The sequence below is a fragment of the Channa argus genome, chromosome 7, assembly GCF_033026475.1.
Source record: "Channa argus isolate prfri chromosome 7, Channa argus male v1.0, whole genome shotgun sequence".
Classification (NCBI taxonomy): domain Eukaryota; kingdom Metazoa; phylum Chordata; class Actinopteri; order Anabantiformes; family Channidae; genus Channa; species Channa argus.
The window spans coordinates 8,480,504-8,504,155 of NC_090203.1; the positions used below are offsets into that span (position 1 = coordinate 8,480,504).

The window sequence follows — 23,652 nt, forward strand, 5'->3', positions numbered from 1 at the left end:
GAATAAGCCTCAGATGTCAGCATAATATATGCTTTCTATCAGTTTTCACCAAAGTGTGGTAGTGGAAACTTTTATATAATTTCATTTATAAAGGTGGTCTTATCAGTCTGCCAGGAAGAAATACCATATATTTAGTTCACCTCTGTGGGTTGTATATAGTCAGGTTGTTTAGAATTTTTGTTTTTTTTTATATATAATAGAGTATAGTATAGTCTTTTTGCAAAAAAGTAGTGTGTCGTTCAGAAGCAACAATAGCTTTATGTAGGGAATAAATAGAAGGTAGATGTAAAGAGCCAGTGAAAATTATACCTTTCATTTTTTTATTTACAAAAAATGTGTTGTGGTTTTTAATTAGGCTCCTAGAATTGATTATGTTTATTTAGTTGCACTGGTTTATTGTCCATCTCAAAGACACAGAAATGTAAAGTTACACAGTTACAACTCTGTTAAAAAGTAATTAAGACTACAAATAAGCTCACAATTTGAGATGACAATAAGAGCTGTTTTTTGACTGACATTATGTTGCACAAATATCCTGTTTATATTCAGCAACATTTTTAATAGGTATTTTTTATTTTTTTTTAAACTGAAGTTTACTGTGTACTTGATCATGTATCAACTCATCAGCAGCCATTTTATCCCACTAGGGGTCTCTCTTGCTCTTCATGTAACTGTTTCTTGATTGGAGCTAGCTAAACTACCTCAGATAATCTACAGGAGCTGTGGTTGCCATGGAAATAATTAGCTGTGAGATCTGCACATCTTTTCCCCCCACTCTAATTAGCTTTCTCAATTGCTTAATGATACATAGACCTGTGAAAGCCTTTCTTTCTTCCTCTCAACAAAAGCATTGATTTTCCCTCTCTTCCCCTCTCATTTCTACTGTTAACCCATTAGTGCCTCTTTCATGGGAACTTGAGCTGGGACTATTACACATGAAAGCACTACAGCTGCTTCAGGTTCTTCACTCTTCATGTTGAAATCTAAAATTGCCTGTATACCAGTGTGGCAACATAGCAATATGATGTGGAGACTGACATAACTAATGCGCATCCTGTCAGTTATGATAATAATGGGGATAATAAGACATGAGTGCTTCTAATAATACATCTACAGGAAGATACATTTGCAGGCGTTGTGATATAAAGTGACCATGTGCATGTCTGAAGGAAAAGCTTGAGGATAGATGGCTGTCTCAACATGTTCTACCTGCATATCAAGGCTGACGAGGAAGAGCAAGCTGGGTGTAAAGGTGAGACGACATTGCTTCCACCTACATTTGGTGCAGCTTGAAATGCCTTTTAAACATTGCATCTTACTCTGTTATATTTGTAACAATCTCTTTTTAATGTTATGAAGACAAATCGTCTTTTGCTTAAATTAATCCTAACTTTGTAATAGGATACTTAGTATATGACGTTACCCTTCAATGAGACAGAATTATCTGATGAAGACAGTTTTATGTTCCAGCAACCAGAAGCAGGCCACTGGCCCTCAGGAGTCAAGCATGATGTTTCAGCTCTGAGTGAATTATGTATTGAAGAGGCAGATGCCTCATTGCCCAAGGCTGTATATGTCCAGCATGGATATGCTACAATCTGCTGGCTTTCTTCCACTTAAACTTGTGTTTAGCACAGTGCTCTTTGTTGATGAGCTGGACTCCCACTGCACCTCCACTCCACACTGCCTGGAGAACAGAGGCATAGCTAGGCTAATCAGTGTCTTGGCATCAGGCCTACTTGGCTATTGTGGACGTGGCCAACCACTGACTTGGGCAAGTGAGGATTCGAGTCATTGCCAAAAGTAATATGATATACTGTATGGTTTATTGGAGGAAATTGAAACCAGAGTGAAATCCTCACTTGACATACAGAAATGATAGGTCTATGAATAAGGTTTCATGAAGTGTCACATGAGGGATCATTAATCTAGTCATAAGTTTTTGTGGTGAGATTGTTTAGTGAGCTTGTGAGCTTTAAAATTGTGGGATCATAGACTGTTTCCATGATGTATTCAAGCTACAATTAATCTGCCTTGTACATATTTTCAAGTTATTTTTTATTTTCATTTCTTATTTTTTCTATTGTTGAGATTAATGGAAATTTGTAAGGGAAAAAAAACAGCTGTAAGCTGAAGTTGTTGTTTTTTTTAAATATGTGATCCAGAACATCAGGTTTGCTATTTGAGAATGAATCATAAGATCTATTTGGTTTTATAATCTCCAAACAGTATGCAGAGCTGTATAAAAAAAAGAATCATCATCTGCCAATCAACTTTTTGTTTTTATTCACTGATTTACTTAAAAGTGATATGATTCCGAAGAATGCAGGAAACATTTACAGCAACACCCCCATTTTCACCGATAATGGACCTAAATGATTGGCTATACTGTAGACACCTGGTGTGACAGGAAATCCATAGTACAATCTAATTCTGCTATGTCACATGTCAGGATATGGCGAGCACAATTTTTTTAGTCCAATTTTGCTGTGTTGTCCTCTCTACCAGCTTTAAACATACTTGACATTATCAGTTAATCTTAATGCAATTAGGCTTGCTGCTCTTTTGTATATGAGAACAGCTCACACTGATTTTCCTCTTTGGACCATTTGGTTGTTCAGGGTCTTGGATATAATTAATTGGCTTAGGCAGATAGTGTTAATCATATTTTGTTAGACCTCTGAAACAGGGATAGAAGCCATTACCTGTACATGGCTTTGCTTTAAATTCAACAACACAGACTTAATTAAAAGTCTTGGCTCCAATTGTATCTGTTGCCTCTGAACATAATGTTCATAGTTGGCAGCGCAGATGCCAAGATGCCACAGAAAGCTGGCTCTTTCCCGGGGCAGAACATTTTTAAATCAGCCTACTTTGGGCCAGCGCCACAAAGGGTGAAATCCAAGTTTTTCCTACTCAGAAACATTCCTGATACTTGGATTTGGGCCCTCTCTTTGCTGTGTCATTGGGAGCCCATATGCTTGTTAGAGAGTGTGGGTTGTTTGCTGAGAGGGGAGGAGAATTTGGGAGGTGTGTTCTCATACAGGCATTGATCTCCCCAGCGTGTTCTTGCGGCTTCTCCAGCTTCCTCTCATCCTAATCCCTTTGGGTTGAATGGGGTGCAGGGATAAATTGCACAACATCATGAGGCTGCCAGGGATGGCTGAAGTGGCAGGTCCATGTAGAAATGGATGGAAAAATGTATGCTTTTTCTCATGTGAATGAAATTCCAGAGAACTTTTTCAGAGTGCAAATTGACAGGCACAAAGCTTTGCCTTGTTGATGCGCTGCTCTGCTTTGCTTGTGGCTGGCTGAGGTGATTACTGCTGTGCATAACATGCTGTTCCAGGATCAGCCATTTAGAGCCTGCAGCCAGCCACGCTGCCTCTGGAATGTCTGGTATGGGGACAGCGTAGCAGTCAGCCTGGAAGGGACCAAACACATACGTAGTTTTTAAACTCGTGCTTCCTCTTCACTAGCTGTCCTCTCCCCTTGCTCTTCAGTTTTGTCTTTCTGGAGATTCTGACCTGCTAGAAACCTCTGGATGTGGTCAATTGTCATTTTGACACTCCCAATGACTTTTTTTTCAATTTATGTGCCATGAAGGCACATTATGTCACATGGAGCTACATGAACAAGAATCACAATTAGAACCTTATTTTAAAAACTATTTCAAATATATAATTATGAATATTCACACAGCTACTTGCAACATGGCATTTTAATCATGTGATACGACTGATGTTCAACGTTAAGTCATCCCATGACACACTATATGACACATCCTCCCCCATTAACAAGTGTGCTATTTTTGACACTTATTATTTTAGCATCATTAATGTCTGCTCAGTGTGGCCAGGTTGTGTAACCTTTAACTATAGCTTCGGTGCACGCCAGCTTTGCATGAAAAGGGTGGAGTCCTCAGAGATTTGCAGCCACCTTGCTGCGCAGGAGCTTGTTTTGGTTTTCCTCTAAAATACAAGGGTGTTGTATTTCAGTGAAAAGTACAATATGTTGAGTAGAATCCTCTTAGCTTCAGAATTTAGGGTCCCACGCGCTGCAGAGAAATTATGCCTCCATGTTGAGGGACAATTATTCAGCTATTGAATATTTTGACGCCAGTGGATTCACAGCAACGTGCCCCCATAGCTCATACTGAGTAGCCATGGGCGGTTAAAAAGCTGACGTGGAATGGCTACTTCCCATCTAAGTCTTGTCAGCTATTGTAGCTGCATGTGAGTGTGTACAAGTAGGGCTGTCTGTAAAGGTCTATGAATAAATAATATTGTCCAAACAGCGTCATAACAGGTGTGAATAGGTATAAAAACCTTAACAGTCCTGTAAAACTGACTCTGAGCTATGCCAATATTGTCTGAATGAATATGTGTGAAAATGTGAGGTCCAGCGTGAAGTCACCAACATAAATCTCCAATACTATTCATAAGGAAAACTAATAACAGCCAATGGCAGTGAAGCACCTGTGACTGTGTGCTTGCCCCGTTGTCTGATTTTCAGGAAGTGGTGGTGGGAAGAGGGGGCGGAATCCCCCCCTTTGGTCAGTGTATCCGAATTACGCACATGGAGCTGACCAGGGCTGTGTCTGCCAAAGCAAAGTCTCTTTGGCGTTGTAGCTTGGCAAATGCGATTAGAGATGATAACATGCGTGTTATTTGGAGTGTGGAGCAGAGATGATTTGTCATTCTGGTCTCTGAAAAAGCCCCATTTCACCTCACTCCTTTCGGATTAAAATCTAGGGTTACCTAATCCCTCCTAATCTGTACTAAATCTGTCTAATCGGCATAGAAAATTACACTCACTGAGATCTAGCCCTCACATAATCATCAGAGGTGAAACCTCCTGCGCACCGTGAGTTCTCCCTAGAGGGAATTTGGACGCTGCCAAGTCGGTGCATGGGACAATTGGTTACACACAAAGACAAACGCTGTATTTTTTAAAAGACAAACAGCCCCTTGTCCAGATCGTGCAGGAATTTCCCAATGTGTGCGTTACACACTGACTCACGGCTGGACGCGGAGGCTGGCGCACAAAGCGCTCTGCCAGAAACATATTTATGCAGAGTTTTAAATAAGAATTTGGGGTCGGTTTCTCTCACTACACTACAGATATGGTGGCGAGAGAGAGCAAGCGAGAGAGGGGGGAGAGTTCGGGATTTCGCTGTAATCATGTTCGGAGAGTAGCCTATTGATTTCGTGAGCACACTCCAATTGGCAGCATCTTCACTACAGCGCCGGCGCGTCATCCTCGGTTCACATCGACGGAACGAGTTGTAAGCAAATGAGAACATGTGTGGGATCTGAGAGAGTGAGAAAAGGCAAAGGGGGATAGAGAGGAGCAAGAGGGGGTGTGATAAAAAGCCAATTTTATCATCCTCACGAGTGGATACGAGGTTTGATCGCTGGACTATTTTTTTTCTTCACATTATTCAGACTGGGAATTTATCGATTGGTCACATGCGCACGCCTCTTCATTATAATTGCAGACAGTTGGGTGCTGTTCAGGCTGAATGGACTTGAATGTGCCGCTGCCCGCTTAATCCGTGCAGACTGGAAGATTTAATAATTCACGGTAATCACGCATTATCGCCTCAGTGGATGCTCTCCACACACCCCTGGTGATTTTCCCCACTCTTTTCCCCCATATTCTTCCTGTTATCTTCTGGAGGATTTATCGACGACCGCTTGGCAAATGTGCTTTTTATCTAAAATATCATCTGTTGCTGCAACTGGATTGAAAAGCCCCAGTGACTGGCGCTGACACGCTTTTCAGACTGACTGTCTAGAGGTAACGTGGACTGTTAGATAAGAAGCATCTCATTTATCATTTGATATTTTACTCCAGGTAAAATGGGCGAGAAAATATTATTACTTTTATTACTTCTCCTATCTCTACACGCGAGGCTGTGATTTAGCTCTTATTCAAAATGATCCTTCTACTCCTCTGAATTGCCTCCTATTGATTCAGACTGTGAGCTCAATAGCCGTATTACAAGTCGAATTTAAACGTGAAGAAACATTAAGGACAGTGGGATACGGGATCCGTGAAGGTATTTCCGTCCCTTGCTCTTCCTTTTGATTTATTCCATTTTCAACTGAAGGGTAAATGCTTATGATGGAGGACGACGAATTGGACGCTCATCAGGTTGATTCGGATTTCGAGCCGCAAAGCCGGCCTCGCTCTTGCACCTGGCCGCTGCCCTGTCCGGAGGATTTCCCCGGTGGACACGAGGTCAGCGGAGGTCTTCTACTGGCCAACATCAAGGTGGAACCAGAGGACGTCCCCGCTTGCAGAGCGGGGCTCGTGGGCGGAACGCCGGCAGAGCTGAAGCATCCAGCCGGCGCCCCGGCACCCACAGGTGCGACGCACCCATGCCTGGCCGGCGCGGCTCTCGATGTGGCCGGACCTCTGCGCAAAGCCAAATCTTCGCGGCGCAACGCGTGGGGAAACCAGTCCTACGCGGATCTCATTACCCGCGCCATCGAGAGCACCCCAGAAAAGAGACTCACACTGTCACAGATATACGACTGGATGGTCCGCTACGTGCCCTATTTCAAGGATAAAGGCGACAGCAATAGCTCAGCTGGCTGGAAGGTAAGAAATGAAACACACGGGCCAGCATGATGGTCATCTGACGTGTTAATAACTGAGTGAGTCTAGTGATAATTTCGGGCATTCTTCCTATTCAATAAGCGATTATGATCATTTAACCCCCCCGTGCCATACACATGTCACCGTGGGATTCCGTGTCGGTTACGCATGAATGGTGCCATGCCTTATCTTGTCTTAGTTCATTACTGCCGTCAGTCATTCTAATGGATCACTGATGGCAGCATGTGATAGACTGGAGTCACTTGCTGTGTGTGTGTGTGTGTGTGTGTGTGTGTGTGTGTGTGTGTGTGTGGAAGAAGGCTCCGCTCGTCCCAGCTGCAGAGAGCAGTTTATGATGGGCAGCGTTCGTAGTTGTGCAAAATCCGTTCACCAGGAGCAGGGCCACCAGTGGTTTACAATTTATCTCCATGAACAGAATCAGCTGTAGGTATTCGCAAAAACAGGCACGGAACATTTTCTTCTACATGCTTAAAACACATGTATGAATCAACAGCGTGACACTTATAGGAGACCACAGGTCAGCTGTCCACAATGTAAATATTCAGAGTGGTGTTCTGACCAGACCACAGTCCACCACCGCTGCCTGTCTGGCTGAAAGCCTAGAGTAACTTCCTGGATATCTGCCCATGTTATCAGCCTCTGCTCCCAACCTCATCTTGTTTCTATTCATTATGCCCATCTGAGGACGGGGGAAGGGGCAGGGAGATCACCAGGGCAGCTGTGCTTGTCCTGATAGTGCCCCTATGCTGATCCGAGACCTTGAGACATGTCCCCAGTCATGTGTGAGAAGGTAAAGGAGCTAGAGTGTGTATTATAGCGTTTTGTGCATTGTCAGTTGTCTAAATCTTCTCTAGACTGTTCCACATGTTAAGGTCTGTGTTTGTAGGATTTAGAGATTTCAGCAACACCACATTTAAATATAAACCAGTTATTGCAAAATTTGCTGTCATTAAGTATTCACTGGACGAATTATTGAGTTAGCAAAGCCGTATTCTTCTTATTCTGTGGTCATTCATATCATCTAATACAATCTGCATATGGGCCTGTGCCCTGCAACATGCACTCGTGTTTTTGTTTTTCGGAGGAATCAATCTTTTGCCAAAACATGTTGTGTTGCCATAGCAGAAACAATGTCACCACTTGGCCTCAGCTGTAATAACAAGCACCTGACTGATACCTTAAGCCTGTCCCATTAAACTGAACTCTGCTTAGGTGTGTTTCCAGGTAGACTTTGTTTCATTAACCTTGCACACTCGCACTGAGTCTTCAGCCACAAGGCCTCTTTATCTTTAGTACCAAAGTCCTAGTCTGCTATTTATGAACCTACAAATTAGGGGGTTTGACAGAGGCTGTCTATGGTCCTGGGCTATTTAAGGCCACAGGCGAGACATGGGGCCCATTCCAGGTAATGACGGGGGATTAGGTAAGTCGTTTAAAGCAGGCAGCCATAATGTCGGTAACATGGCTGACCTGCTTTTGGTCGGAGACAGAGTTGAAATGTAAACATACACTTAGAAGCCACATGTGCAGCTACAGGACCCAAACACACAGCTGATGGATGGATGAAATAGTCACTAAGCAGCATATATGTATGTACAGTAAAACAATAATTTCTGATGCAACTTGCTATCTGTGCTGTTGCAATAAATGTTTATATCTTTTAGGTAAACTTCATCAAGTAGTACTTCTTAAACTGACAGAATTTGGAATACAAAATAAAATATTGGTAAGAGTATGACAGAAGGTCCATAAATCTTAAATTTTGCATACTGTGGCATGTTGAGCTTTGCACTCCATGAAATTTATATGCAAGTTATTTTATTTATGTACGCAAGGAATTTAAAAGGTGTCGACACATAAAACACTTATCTATTTCAAGAGAGATTAACATTAGGATTGCATGTAAAGTCAGCTTGTAAGACCTAGTTTGACAAGGTTAATAAGAAGTCACATGTTCAGATTTAGTCCATGAACACAAGACCACAAATCCTTTTACCTCCCCCTCACTTGCACATAAAGCAGGTGCACTCTCATACATGTAATTTTACAATCACGTCGGGCAATTATATTTGACAGCAGCATTTGCGAGTTGGAAAACAATACTCGTATCATCGACTGCATTTTCAACTCAATCGACAATATGCATGAGCAAAACATTTGATGCAGAAAAGCCAGTTTTTTTTCTGTTATGGCAGGCAACGGTAATAAAATATTTTAAATAATAAAAGAATTTATGGTAAGCTGCTGATGAAATGAAATGAAATGAAATTAAGCGGTATAGCTTGGCAGTTTGCATAGAAGCCTTGCAGATGGGGGGTTTGGTGGGTAGAGGAAAAATGACTAAAAAGCACGGGAACCACAAGATTATTGAACATGGACCACACAGTGCAGTTCTAGGACAATCACCATCAAAAGCCAGCTGTGTACTAATTCATACTGCCATGGCTCCTCTTGAGGAGGATGTGATGCTGGATTGATGATGGCTACTACACAGCCGGCACACCTAGGCGGTACCATTAAGACCCTATAAATACCTAATGACTACTGACTTCTAGGAAGGCTGCAGCATTCTGAGGTCATGGCTTCTTAAACAGCTTCTTACTGGATGGAGGTTACGTAGAATTGTATTTGTGAACCTTGTTATACTTTCCACTGAAGTGCCAGTCACAACTGCTGTGCGGATTAGTGGAAACTTCACTGGCCTTGATTTCACTTTGTTCTATAACTAAGCTCATCCAACCCAACTGCTAAAGTTAGCAATTGATACTCTATATGTATGGTTTTATTTTATATCTTTGTAGCTAATTATATAGAACTGCGTGCATCCATGGTTACATGTGGATGCCGTCTGCTTGTGCGCGTGGGAGAAGCACATGTCAATTGCAACAAAGCATCAGGGTTTGTAGCGCTATGTGCATCTTTGTGGGGGCTAGTGCAGGGGGAGGGGCTGTCTATTTCTATAGGCATGTGTGTTTGGGCTCACTGATTGGTCTGACAGCGTGTCAGTGCAGAGAATGGTGCATAGTCTTGCTCTTGACTTCATAATGCCTCTAATGGTGGCTTTTATGGGGAACTTGGTGTTGGGATTCCCCCCTAGGCACCCAGAAGTTCATTAAGTTCAAAGAGGCGATAATGTCAGTTTTATGCTGAGGGGGGGTGCTTGATTGTGTATGTCAGCATGCGTAGTCATTGGATAATAGGATCTGTAATACTTTTTGTGTATAAAGTATATTAAATTAAATACAAATGTGTGATATGTGCCTGTAAGATATCCTCTACTTTGGGTGTATATAATTGCAAACTACAGTGCATCTGTGTGGACTCTCTGGTTATGCCTGTCATTGTGTACAACATATAGTATTCTTTGTGTTTGTTTACAGTAACACTTTTTTCAGCACTTAGGGCAGGCGGTTGCCAGGGCATTGCACAGCAGGTCAGCAAGTGTGCCAGGCAGTCACTCAGACACTTTAATCCAAAGTGACTAGACTGTTATTTATAAAGTGTCTTTAGGTAAAAGTCTGGGCAGGGTCAGCAGGTCAAAAGGTCACAGGACTTGTGTTGTTGGCAGAAGGAGAAACTGGAAACATGGGAGTTTAAAGAAGAATTGTGGCAGCAGTTGCGAGGCAGTCAAAGAGGAACACAAACTGCATGTGAGGAAATAAAGAAAAAAGAAGGAAAAATGTCTCAAAGTACACATCTTTAACCTTTAACACGTAACCCCTGTCTTCACAGACAGTGGTGTTTATAACACGGCTGGATCAAATCACTTTCTCTAATTGATTTATAGGTGAAAAGACCAACAGACTCACATAATCCTGTCACTATGCACAGGCTCTGGCAGCTGTAGTAGAGAGACACTTGGCAAATATGAGGGATATGAATGTCAAATGTGCAGCAGAGAGTGTGTTTGACAGAAGCTTAGGATGAAGTGGAGCGACTTCAAACTTTCAGTGTGTAGAGTTGCATGCGTGTCTGTGTTGTCTATATGTGTGTGTGTGTGTGTGTGTGTATAGGAATGCATGCTCGTGTCGCTTGATGATGGTTGGGGAGTCTGGAGAGACTGGAAACTATCCTAGACTTCAGCTGATTCATATTTTATCCTCCGTTTTGGCTCAGGGGAGCAGAGTAATTTGAGAGTGCGACACACACACACACACACACACACACACACACACACACACACACACACACACACACACTTACACCCTCATGAAATGAGAGCATATGATGCATGCTGGACAGATTTATAGTGTAGGATTATGAACACCTTACATCTCCTCTTGGCTCTTGCAGCCAGAGCCAGGTTGGGTTCAGGCAGTATATTCAGGTTGAGCAGGATATCTGATGCCAAGAAGCCTTTTCTCACCGCCTTTCCCCCTGCAGCCTTCAGGCGGCCATGGCAGTTCATTTCTCACTGAAAATGATTAATGTACATGCAAATTACCAAAGTACGGGCATGCATTCAAATATGGGAGACGGCAATCAGGAGACAGTAATATGAAAAACAATATAATTTTGTCTTTAATATTACTTCACTGTCTCTTATCACTCCAACTAGCAGACATCTGTTATCGCCTCTTTTATCTTCCAGCCTTTCTCTTTTGCTCCATCCATCTATATGTCCAATAGACATTCTATACATTCTTTCTGTCTAAGTGTTTTTGGTGCAAGGGCCAACTGAGCCAGTGGAGGTGAGGAGTCTTTCTCCAGGGAGATAAAGGGCGTCAGGATTTGGAGCTTTACTAGTTTTCTGCTTGTTATCCAGACTGCCTTAAGCAGCGTGCCTCTTCTTATCTAAGAGAAATCTCATATCTCACATTATCTCAGAGATAATAGGATAACATTGCTGGATTTTCCCCAGCTCGACTCCACTCAGCAACTGGGTCTTTTGGAGCAGAATACAAGAGGATGAGACCATCAAGTTCCCAATTCGACAGGGGTGAACTAATTTGGATGTTCTTCTTAGCTGAACTGAACTTCAGCTGTTGAAGCTTTTCTTACCAAGTCCATTACCCATGGCTCTCCTCTCTTAAGGCCATTTGGTGACATTTTTCACAATATTACATACTCTTCTCAGTTTGTTTTTTCCCCCTTAACTGAAGGAGCATAGAGACATTGTCATTCTTTCCCCATTGCACTATTTATGGCGATGGTTTCCACTATTCCCTCTGGCTTAGGCACACACATTTGCACGAAACACACAACATACTTGTGCCTCCTCAAACCACCCATGGAGGAACACTCTGTTCTTGGGTGGGGTGAACCATTTTTAGGAGAGGAGGGGGCTGAGCAAGAGCGGAAGCGGACTTTCTGTGGTGCTGTTTTGCTGTCTGATTTGTTTTGAAACCTGTCTGACTCGCGGCGATTGGCTCATACAGAAGGTGTGGCTGTATTTGGTAAGCGCCCGCGGATTTTTTGGCAAAAATGCTCACAGCTGCAGGGACAGAATGTGGTGTGTGTTTCTCTCTCTGAGGCTGTGTAAGTTTGATGTCATGGAGATTTGATGGGGTGGCGGGTGGGGGCAGCCTTGAGGGTTACACCAGTGCTGGGTGATTAGAACACATCGCTTTTTATTTGCTAGGAATGGATTGTGAAACTGGGGTGGAGGAGATGGACTATAGAGAGAGGTCCTCTGTGTGGAGGTCTGCATGTCAGTGTAGTGCTGCCAGACACATACTGTTCACCCACAGAATCTGCTTTTCAATAAAAGTCATTGCTTTCCTGCTCAGTTGCCACTATAAGATTACGTCGACACCTTGTAGTCTTATATTTAGCTTCTTTAGAGAGTTTGCTGACCAAACATTTTGCAGCTATTTGTCAGCTGAGCGGATAGTAATAGTAATCCCAAAATCCACTTTGTAGAATACACCCGTTTTCATTTATGGCCATAAATACTTTCCTAAATGACTTATACACAATAAATGACTCATCACGTACTGGCTCACTTCTCATAAATGGAATAGTTGAAATACCTATGCTGTTATTCAAAGTAATAGGGTTGAGAAACTGTCCAATGTTATTGCTCACGCTTGGTTCAGTAGAGAAATCACAATGGACAGGATTCACACATCAAAAGCTTTTTCTAATATGTGAGACATTTGGCAGTTTTCTCATTCAGTCAAGTGCTCTGTTGAAGTAGCTTATTCTAATACAGAGAAAAGTCTCTCAGTTTCAGTTATTTTGTCCCAGAGAAATGTTTGTATTACAAATGTTAAAAATGGCTTTGGGTATTTACTTCAGCATGTGAATAAAATGTGTTAGCCCTCATGGTGCTAGAAATTTTTGGGGCTCTGTGTGCGTAGCAGCATACTTGTTACTCATCTGAGTTAATATGCGCAATGTGTGATTGTCGTTGTGTGTATGGATGCTTCTGAATGTATTTCTCCCTCTTTTTCCCTGTTTGAGAGTGTGTGTGTGTGTGTGTGTGTGTTTGTGCATGTGGGTGTGTTGGGGGGGGTTGATGGGCTCAGTGGGAGCCTGGGTCCTGAGGGAACTGCTCTCGTTAATAATTCAGACGAGGCTCATTATCAAGGCAGCGCAGATTTCTCCCTGATTCCACCTTAATTGCAGGCAGGCTGCTCTACTCAGGCAGGCGGTAGTCACGCTGGGTCGACTCTCTGTCTTTTTCTCTACCACTACAGGGCCTGCTCTGCATCGTTCTGTTCTGCTCCGTATCCAGTACTCAAACCTATCACAGTAAGACAGCCTCAGGCTAGCCTACTCCATATTGGTGTACACCTTAAAAGCCGTAACGAACTTTGAGCACGCAATTTTTATTTGTTCTGAATGGGCACATCACTATCTCATGTTTTGTTTTGTTAGCCACTAAAGTGGATGTAGGATTCGTGTCTGAAACAGTAAGTTGATCCTTCTATTAGCTGATTGAAAATGAATTTTGACAACCAATTAGTAATTTTAACCTTTAAACAATGGCTGTTTCCAACTTCTCAAATGTAAAATGTCCCTCCCTCTTTGGGTTTTATATCATAAATTAAATAAAACTATGACAGTTGATGAGACAAAACATGCTACTGTATTTCTAGATGTCATCTTGGGCTCCTTCGCCATTTTCTGAGATTTTGTCACTAAACGATCAATATTTAATCAATATTTATTATAAATTCATTTTTACAAGCAAAATAATCTGTAGTGTTAGCCCTTGTATTCTGTATGATTTATGGTTCATCATGATTGAAGCAGCAGTTGTATTTACTCACAGATCCATCATAAACATAACCCATAACATGCATTATGATGCACACTACACAAAGCCTAATGTGCTTCTCTTTGGTTTTATGCTTTGTGAAATATTATAATGGTGGGTTTATCCTTGAAATAGCCTATAGCATATTATCATACTGATGACACTATAGAATGTTTGCTGCTTTGATTGATATTGGGCTACTATAATAGGCCTCTTCATGCCCATCTATAGGCTTATGTAATGTATCTTGTCTTCATAATTTACACTGACTGATGGGTTTCCATTCAGTCCATTCAGTGAAGCCCCGCTGAGAGAGCAACATAATGGGCCTAATCTTGTCATACATGTATATGAATATTTCAAATCAAGCCACAGTAACTCGATGGGGGCTTTAGATAAACAACACAGATGCTTCTTCCTCTTCGCTCTCGCTGCAAGATGAAGTGTGCTCCAAGCTGTATTTCTCTCCCAGCCACAAAACTGGCTTCCCACAAATCATGGTGTCCATATTTCCTAATTCAATTTTTCTCTTCGTCAGATATCTCTTCCTGCATGCATGGGATTGATGGCCATGTGCATGTGTGTAAATGTGTGTGTTTACGTGCACCCATATTGCCATGTCTGTCCCCGAGAAAGAGGTGATGTATGCTGAGCTAAACGGTGTATTTCACAGCGCTCCATCTTTGGACTCTTCCTGCCAGCCACGTGCCGGGTTTCTCGCTTCTCTCCTTCTGTCCATCAAGCCCCTGTCACGAGCCAAAGGATTGTGGGAGGGAAAAGAGGAGTTTATATGGGCTGTCGATCAGTTTACCTGAGCTTGGCGGTCCCAGCGAGTGATGGAGGGAGCCGCCGAACAAAGGGAAATGTAGTTAACGTTGACTGATTGGAGCAGGTGGATCGAAAAAAAGATGGCAGCGGGGAGGAGGTGTAGCAAGAGTAATGTTTGAGAAAGATGCTTGTTATGCTAATGGATGGTAGATATTCCGCGGCTGAGCCCGCGGCTGATGGATGGAGCTGTGGAGGTCACCTCGAGTAGTGGCTGGTCAGGAACCGCCGCAGCACCCTGCTGAGCTGTCACGTCGGCTCACCTGAGCTGAAAACTGGCCTTGGAAAGAAATCGCTTCCTATGGGTGGTTCTGTTTCGGCCTGTACTTTTGTGTATGTGTGAGCAAATCTGTGTGGGAACCACCATATGTGAAGGGAGGTTACAGGACTAGGGTGAGGTTGTTGGATTATGAGGTGACTATGAGACCAGCTGGGGTTGATGGCAAAAGAGGGGTGTATTTTTGTGTGTTTTAGGGGAATCTGGCAGGGGGATGACATTCTTCCCTTCCCAGTTGGATTTGTATGTCAGTAGCATGAATCTGGGTCAGGACACTGGGTCCAGTGTTTAGTATGCTGGCTGTGTGAAGTCTGAACTTCGAGTCTACTCGTAGCCCTGAATGAACCCAGCTCGTTTGCCTCACTCTGTCTCCTCTCGCCCTTTCACTCTTGGACTTTTTTTTCATCTGTGTCTCTTCCCCCTCTTTCTCCTTCATTTTCTCTCTGTGCCGAGAGCCTTTTTCTATCCTGTCTCCTCTGTCTCGCTGCCTTTTTTCTTTCCGTACCCCAGGCTTTTTTTCCCCCACTACCCTTCTTTTTCGTGCTCTCGTTTTCACTGTCAGTCACTCACAGCCTTCTCTTCTCTCCTCACTTGTTCTACTTCACACTCCCAGTCCTCCCCACAAAGTAGCCTTTTTATCACTCATTTCCCTCTTCCCTCGCTCATTTCTCCTGCTCCTTTCATGTGCTTTTGAAATCCCCTTTTCATCTTTAGCTCTCTCTCTCTCTGTTGCTTTTTCCCTCCCTCTCTCTCTCTGTCTCTCTCTCTCTCACTCTCACAGACACACACACACACGCTGCCTCATTCAGTCATTCTTTTATTATCCCAAAACTAAAGTGATAAATGGCTCTCTTTCTTCTCCGTAAATGTCACTCTGGGAATTGTCTCTGCTCATTGATTGACTGGGGTAGAAGGATGGCCACACATGCACGTGCACCAGTTGCGCGCACGTGCACACAGGCAAAAGAGAGAAAGAAGAGGAGTGACAGGGAAATGATCTATGATTAGAAGTACAGCTTGGCTGAGACTGCAATCGTCAGGGTTAACATCTGGTCCTCACAGGTCCAGCTTTCTTTCGGAGACTTGATGCGTCATTTGTAGAACGTGTGTGGTTGGTTTATAATAAAACATCAATTCTCAACAGGACTTGGCATTCGCAGGACTGCTGGGAAGAGGGAGCTCGACAAGGGATCAATCACAGTTAAACAATCTGAGCTGGCAGGCCAGGCTGGTCTTGCCATTCTTTTCTTTCTAAAGTGGTCTGTCGCAGAATGCACAAGTGTTATTCCCAGTTTGATCATTTGGCTTTAGCATATCCTTAACTGTCAGAAAAGTGCAGGGCAAGAAAAAAGGCTATTGTTAAGAACAGTGTGTGAATGTCTGTGTGTAAGTAAGCAGAGGTTAATAATGCTCAGTCATTTTCTTAATGTCTCATTCACCCTGCCTTAGGCGCTGGAGCTTGATAAAGGTCAAGACTACTGGTGGTTATATGTCATCTTCCCTTTTTTTTTTCTCTCTCCAATGCACAGCTAGCGGGGTGGGCACCAAGAAGGAAGCAAAATCCATGGCCAGTCAGTGATGATGCTGATTCGCATGTCTTCATTCTCAGACCCAGGATAAAAAGATTTAACAGGGAGACAGTGGGGAGACGGGGGTGGCTGGCTCAGTCAATGAAGAGGGGATGAAAATATTAAATTGATAAAGAGACAAATAGAGAGACAAGCAGAGGGAAGTGAAGAAAATGGAGAGAGAGAGAGAGAGAGAGAGCGCTAGAATAGTAGAGTAGATTATAGGGCTTCCAAGCAGGACTAGAAGCCAGACTTGGCTGCACTTCAGCTACACTCTGCACACTTCAGCTCAAGTGTGCGTCCATTAGTGCACTCCCACTGCACTCAGAAAGCCATGCACTCGGAGATGCAATACACACACACACACACATGCACACAGTAAATGTCTTATATATATGTGTGTGTGTATGTGTATGTGTATGTATATATATATATATATATGTATATGTATATGTATATGTATGTATATGTATATGTATATATATATATATATATATATGTATATATATATATGTATATATATATATGTATATATATATATGTATATATATGTGTGTATATATATATATGTGTATATATATATATGTGTATATATATATATATATATATATATATATATGAGCTCAAAGACCCACTGACAGTTTTACAGTACAGTTACAGTAGCTCTGCCCTCACATACACACACACACCCAAAAATCTACATTGACCCAGAGTTGCCCCACCTCTCCCTCCTCCTTATTTTTTACAAACACACACACACACACACACACACACACACACACACACACACACACACACACACACAGATTCATGATCTCTTCACTAGCCACCAGATTGCTTCCCGTCAAAATAAATAATTAAATGCTTGCAATAAAGGCTTCCGAAAAAAGATCCCTCAATTAGTGCAAAATGGGTAAATGGTGTGGGGTAGGGGCTGCGGGGGGGAGTGGTATTTCGGGAACACACACACATGCACACATGCACACAATCTATTACATAAGGCAAATCATGACCCAAGAAGGTTTTTACTCATTTGTGCAATGGTAATTTGCCCCCCCTCCCCACTAGCAATCGGCTTAGCAAAGTCTTTTCTCAAATCCTTACAAGGGATCCATGCTAAAAGACAGGCTAGGGTGAGATCTACACGAGTGTCAAGGAGGTGCAAAAGGGACAGACGGGGGGATACTGGGGTCAAAGGAAGTGTGTGAATGTTTATGTGTATGAATGAGCTGTTTCTTTTCATTTCCAGGGTTGTGTCAGGAATCCTGAGTAAAGGTTGTAAATGTTTGTGTATGCGAGAGAGAGAGAGAGATAAAACTGAACGTTGATGTTCCTCATGAGAAAGGATGTGTGAACACCAACGAGTGACAGAAGGTACTAATACGGCCCCGGGATGTGATGGGTGAGCGTTTACAACAGAGACTGACATGGTTGGGACCTTTAAATCCTGTTTAAAGAGTTATAATTCACTGGCATTCCTGCTAAAAAATGTGATTCAGATTATTCAGTTATTTTCACTGTTGCTCAGTACAGGGAGACGACAGTCCTGTGCACCTGGTCAGTCACATGTTTCTTATACACGTTTCTGACTTGTGTTTCTGCAGAACTGGCATCTGGCCAGACTGCATCGCTTAACTTCATGATATTGCTGCAGTGTTGTAATCAGCATAGCTATAACGCTGAACTACACTCACAGCAGGTGCCAACAACAAGCTCACAAATGTTTCACTGGGACAAATTTATTACAGAATAGGCCTAATCTGTGTGTGATAAAAGCTATGCCAGTAAAGCAAACAGATGGATCCTTGAACCTGAAAACCCACTGAGTAAGCAAACAAAGTGAGAATTAGCACTTATGCTAACACAGCTAGCTTTGTAGAAGCTTTCCGTTTGTTTAAATGTCAGGCATGTTGATTCTGGTATTCAGCATAGGGCATTGCAGCACAGGTCACAGACCTGGAGGGATAGAGGGAGATCAGAGGGATCACTCTTGACTAAAGAGAGAGAGTGAGTGAAGGGCATGATATAGAGGGAGTGGTGGATAGTGGAGTACACACAAATCTCTTTGGACATGAAGCATACTGACACACAGTGTCAAATGAATGGATGAAATGATGGGTGGATGTACAAATGAAAAAGGCTGAACAATTGCAAGGAATGAGTTGATGGGATGCAGTGAGTAATTAAAGCAGTGAAAAGTGAAAAGGGCCTCACGTGTGTTGAACAGTTATTCCACCTTGCTGCGGTTAAGAGTAGGTCAAGTAGCGATGGTGCTTACTGCAAGGAGAAGATTGGCTGTGTGCAGAGTGGGTGAAAATGGGAGCAATGGGCTGAAATGGAAAGATGTAAGCGAAGAGGGTAAGAAGGATGGATAAATCTGGAGCTGGGGAAATAAAATGCACCACGCCTAAGTGAGGATAAGGCTTGTGAGATGTGGGGAGGGACAGAGGGGGTCAATCAGAGATGCAGGGTGAAGATGGATCTAGGTGTGGGGGTAGGAGTGGCAGAGCAGAGGAAATGACAGAGGAGAAAAGCCAGGCTGGGGTTTTTGCACTGGGGCGATTGCGTGACTGAGAGAAAAGTGCACTGCCGTATGTGCAATGCTCTCAAGACAGATATTAAGACATGCTGCCCAGCCCAGACAGTCACTGCCCCTTTCTCCCCCTTTCTTCCTTTACTCTCCTCCATTCTTCTCCCACTTTTGCTGCCTCCATCTTCACTAATGATCCTCACGTCCTGCCACACTGCCAGGCTGAGTGATGCCCCCTGACAGTCGCACTCAGGCGGAAACGCCACAGCCCCCTCCCATGACTGCTGTGACACACACACACACACACACACACACACACACACATAACACAGAGGTGTAGCACATTCATTTTTCCCCGTACATGTATCAGCTCATGCAAAGCAGCTGACAGATGTGTGTGTGAGAGACCATCACCCTCTCTGCACACAGAACCCCTCAGTGGTTCTCACAATCATGCATTTATTGTAAATATGCCGGCATCCAGCTGCAGCTGCCTTTAGAAATTTTTATATGATAAGTAGACGCTAGGCATAGAGGTAATCAGCTCGTTAATTTTGCTACCAATGTCTCTTTTGGTCTTTGAGCTTGATGAAAAATATCAATATGTAAATATGGTTGTAAAGAAAATGTGAGTACAATACAAATAAAAAATACAGTACATGATGAATTTTGCAATATTGTTCACTAAAGACATATAGTTTGCAGAGAAATACATTGGATATCTGAGTTTGTTTCTCTAAGTACAGATTAGCTGTTTGTTATACTGCAAATGTAATCCACTTTATTTTCCAATTTAGATGACAGAAATAGACACAGTGATAAATGCACTAAAGTTCTCTGTGGACAGTGAAGTGAAATGGTGGATTTCCTTTGAACTCAGTCTCTTAGTGAGTATTGCCAATGTAGTTCCTCCTTTGTGTGTGCAAAGGTTAACCCCCGCTCAGTACCTCTGCTGTTGTGCCCACTGTGATGGCAGTCGGGGAACAGGAGAGAAAGATCAAGGAAAGTAGCTTGTGGTGCCGCTAGTTTTTAACTTACAGTCTGTGTCCCAAAGGCATTGGATGATCCAACTGAGCTGCCATTTTTATGTAAAAGTCTTAAGTTCTAGGGCTGTTTTTATTTTGTTTTTTTTGTTTTTTTTTAGACATACAGTACATTGGAAGGTATTACCACAGTTCCACACGTGAACAATTAAATTCTAAAGCTTTAAAACATAAACTAACAAAGTGAAGCATGGAGCCTCTCCCAAATATGTGCAACGTTAGCTATACATTTTATGAAAAAGGAAGCTGATATGGAATTTCTGAACTGTATAATTGCCTAATGTCCAATTTGTTCTGAAAAAGCGCAGACCAAAGTAAAAGTTCGTTATTTGTTGTATTACATGATGCACAGTAGTGTCAGACTTAAAATTTAAATGCAGTCGCATGATTGTGCCTTAGTTGTTTCCCTCCGCAATTCCAGCTCTTTCTCCAGTGCAGCTAAAATGCAACAGCAATGTACGCTCAGTATTAAGGGCCTTGTTTGACATGATAGAAAACACAGCAGAAAGGCTTTGTTACCTTACCTAAATGGCATTTTTTTACCCTATGTTCTGTTCTGTCCTTTACCATTCCCATACCTCTTATTATGTGGCACCTTCTATTTTCCCGCCGTAATCCAACGGATCCAAGCAGATTCTGATTTCCGAGGAGAGGCTAGTAATTAGGTCACAGCATCTCACTAATTAGATGCTGTGAGTGTGTGCGTGTTGGTGCATGTGTGTGGGTCTGTATATGTGTCTGCACAATTGGTGCTCTTAATCCGTAGGTGTCCTCTATGGTAATTTAGACTTCTGGGAAGATGCGTTATCCTGCACTGATGTTACTCTCCATGTTATCAAAATGTTTCCGATGTAGCAACAAAAAAATGTTGCTGAGAAGAACATTCGGTAATTGAAATGTAGAATCAGTGGAACAGGTTGGATTCAACACTGACATTCCCAAAGAACAACCTCCAGTTGAGAGGGTGCTTTGGCTTTTACATCCTGTGTTGCAACCGGCTTGGGAATTCATTTAGGATTCAACCCATCAGTGAGATGTAACTCCAACTTCTCTGTGGAAGTAAATGGTATTTAAGGTGAAATTGCTCTCCCCCATGCTCTTCAGAGCCTTGTGGATTTGTTCCATCCTCTTTCTGAGATGGGCCCATGTAGGGGTTGAGGAAAGACATATCTGCTTCTGCAGTTTTAATGTGTGCTCTACTACTATGTGTGTTTTTTTTTCATCTTGGGATGTTAACATGGCCAAGAAATCGACCTGTGCATACAAATCCTGCATGAGTCATTTTGAAGTTTTATCCCCAGAACTCTATTGTACACCAGCTCAACGGGGTGTCAAAGGGCAGGGGGGCCACAAAATATGGAGGGGGGATGAGAATGACGGATCATAGAGAATTTGTGTGTGTGTGTGTGTGTGTCGTCTCTGTAAGTATTACCATGGTGGTGGACAGGGGTCAGAATGGGTAAAACTAGTGCTGGCCATATTTGACAGGTGTCAGAACACAGTGTATTGCAGCTTGCAATTAGCCACAGACAATCGAGTGTCCATGCTGGTCCCTGTCCACCCCAACACTAAAACCATTAGGTGGATTTAATGTTATGGCTGATCAGTAAATGTGGGAAAGAGCAAAAGAGAGAGAGTATCACGGGGGCTAGTCTTAATTAAGTTTTCAGGAGGCTCTTAAAAGGTCATGGCATGCCACTGCACCCCTTCCGCACCACAAAATTTCCCTTTCCCTCTGCACTCCCTTCCTCTGCTCCCTCCCTCGCCTCCCCATTGCGATCTATCCAGTCATCAGCCCCCATCTGTGCACATTAGCCATTCATGAACACACTCATTAGGGTGGGAGTTTGAAGCGATTGTGTTCACTAGTCTACGGCTGGAGCGTGGGGATTAATATTTCAGCGTCTCCCGTCGAGGAGCTGAGAGCAAGTTTGGCCCTCTTAGGCTAGAGACAGACGGGGGGGGGGGGGGACCTCACCCTCACCCTCACCCTCACCCTCATTCTCTCCTCGAACCCTCACAAACCTCTGCCTTTGCCCTGTCAGACAGCCTCCACAGCTTACAGTGCATTGCACCCCTGTTTCCCTTTATTGCATACACATTCATGACTTGGATACATACTTGGATACCACACGCAGAGAAACACATATACACACCCACAAAGACATAGACTCTAAGTTAAACTGACTTAATTGGGTTCTTTTTGTTTCAGGAAATGGAAAGAGGATGGGGGAGGAACAAGGAGAGGGGGGTAAATCCTGTCTTTTCAGGCCCCATCTCTTTAGTCCTTTCAGTTCGACAGGAGTGTCTTTCTCTGCTAGTCTTTATTTTTTGTTCTCTGTGAGCTTGTATTGAATTGGTTAAGGTTAGGTTGGGGGCACTGTACAAACACACGCACACGGACACACACACAGTTCATTCAGACCAAATCAATACCCTCACTCATTCATACTGTACACTGACACTTAAAATACCAGAATATGAGGCAGCTTTGAGTATCAAGGGTTATCAAGCTGTCGATATTTGAATCACTACTGCTGAATACAAGTCTTTTCACCTTGATTCCACAAGCATCCCAGTTCTGAAGCAATGTCCACGCCAAGGTGGATTCATTTTGATGGCAGTCTTTTTCCTTCTATTTGGCTTTCCGTCTACACTGAAACAGTGATGTTGAGCACTGCCATCTTTTTGAAAAAGTGTATAGATTAAAAAATGGTGTGACAGAAGTGGTATAGGTATGAATATGCACGCATTGCATGTAATGCCATCTATTTTTGTTAAGCCTAATGGCATGCTATTTTTTATTCTAGCCATGCTCACAAAGGCTTGAAAAGTTATTTATAGCCATCATTTACAATCAAATCATTATTTTACCCTTGTTCAGTCTGACAACACAAACTGAAACCTGTGTCAATGACAACATCCTCAATATATGTTTGTTTTGTTACTGTTCTGTCACCAAGAGTATCTGACTGTGACATAGGAGACATAGGAGATGACATAGGAGAATGATGTAATCACAAACGTAAAGCAGGATTCAGTGTGTTAAAAAACATTTTTGTTTCATATGGCAAAGGAGTGTTTGCACAAGCATTCACAGTTTGTGTGTGCAAAAAAGGATATCCACAATACTGTATGTATGTTTAGCTGTATGGCGCTTCAGTATGGTTTGAAGGATCAAGGCTGTAGCTGAAGGTCAAGGTTAGTTAGGGGGAGGCACAGTTACAAAGACAAGCTGCTATGCAGCCTTTAAACACTTAAGCTTCTGTGATTCAGATCCCTACCACTCTTCTAAGCGGGCCCCCACATATAAGACCCTCTTTGACTCTCCTTTGTTCACCCATCCTCTTTTTGTTCTTCATCCACCTCTGCCCTCTCAACCCCTCCCCCTGCAGAGGCACTCGACCCCCCCACGAACTGCCTGCTTTTCATTCTAAGCATGCCATTCTCCATCTTCTTCTCCATATAGGTGTGTGAATAAGAGGGAGTCTAGGGGCTGTGCGTGAGTAAGTGGAAATCTGCAGGCTGAAGTGTTGCATGTGGGTAGGCATTCACGGGGAGCAGTGGTTGGTGTGGCA

The 23,652-nt window shown here is 42.9% G+C and overlaps 1 protein-coding gene across 1 annotated transcript in view; it reads left to right on the forward strand.

Annotated features, from left to right (window-relative positions):
* Positions 1-4,977: 4,977 nt before the first annotated feature.
* The window catches only part of LOC137129882 (forkhead box protein O6-like), a 29,641-nt gene continuing 10,966 nt past the window's right edge, over positions 4,978-23,652 (forward strand). The window contains exon 1 of the mRNA XM_067509279.1: positions 4,978-6,609. Within this exon, the coding sequence (XP_067365380.1) occupies positions 6,121-6,609 (489 nt within the window). The 5' untranslated portion in view covers positions 4,978-6,120. The remainder of the gene's footprint in view (positions 6,610-23,652) is intronic.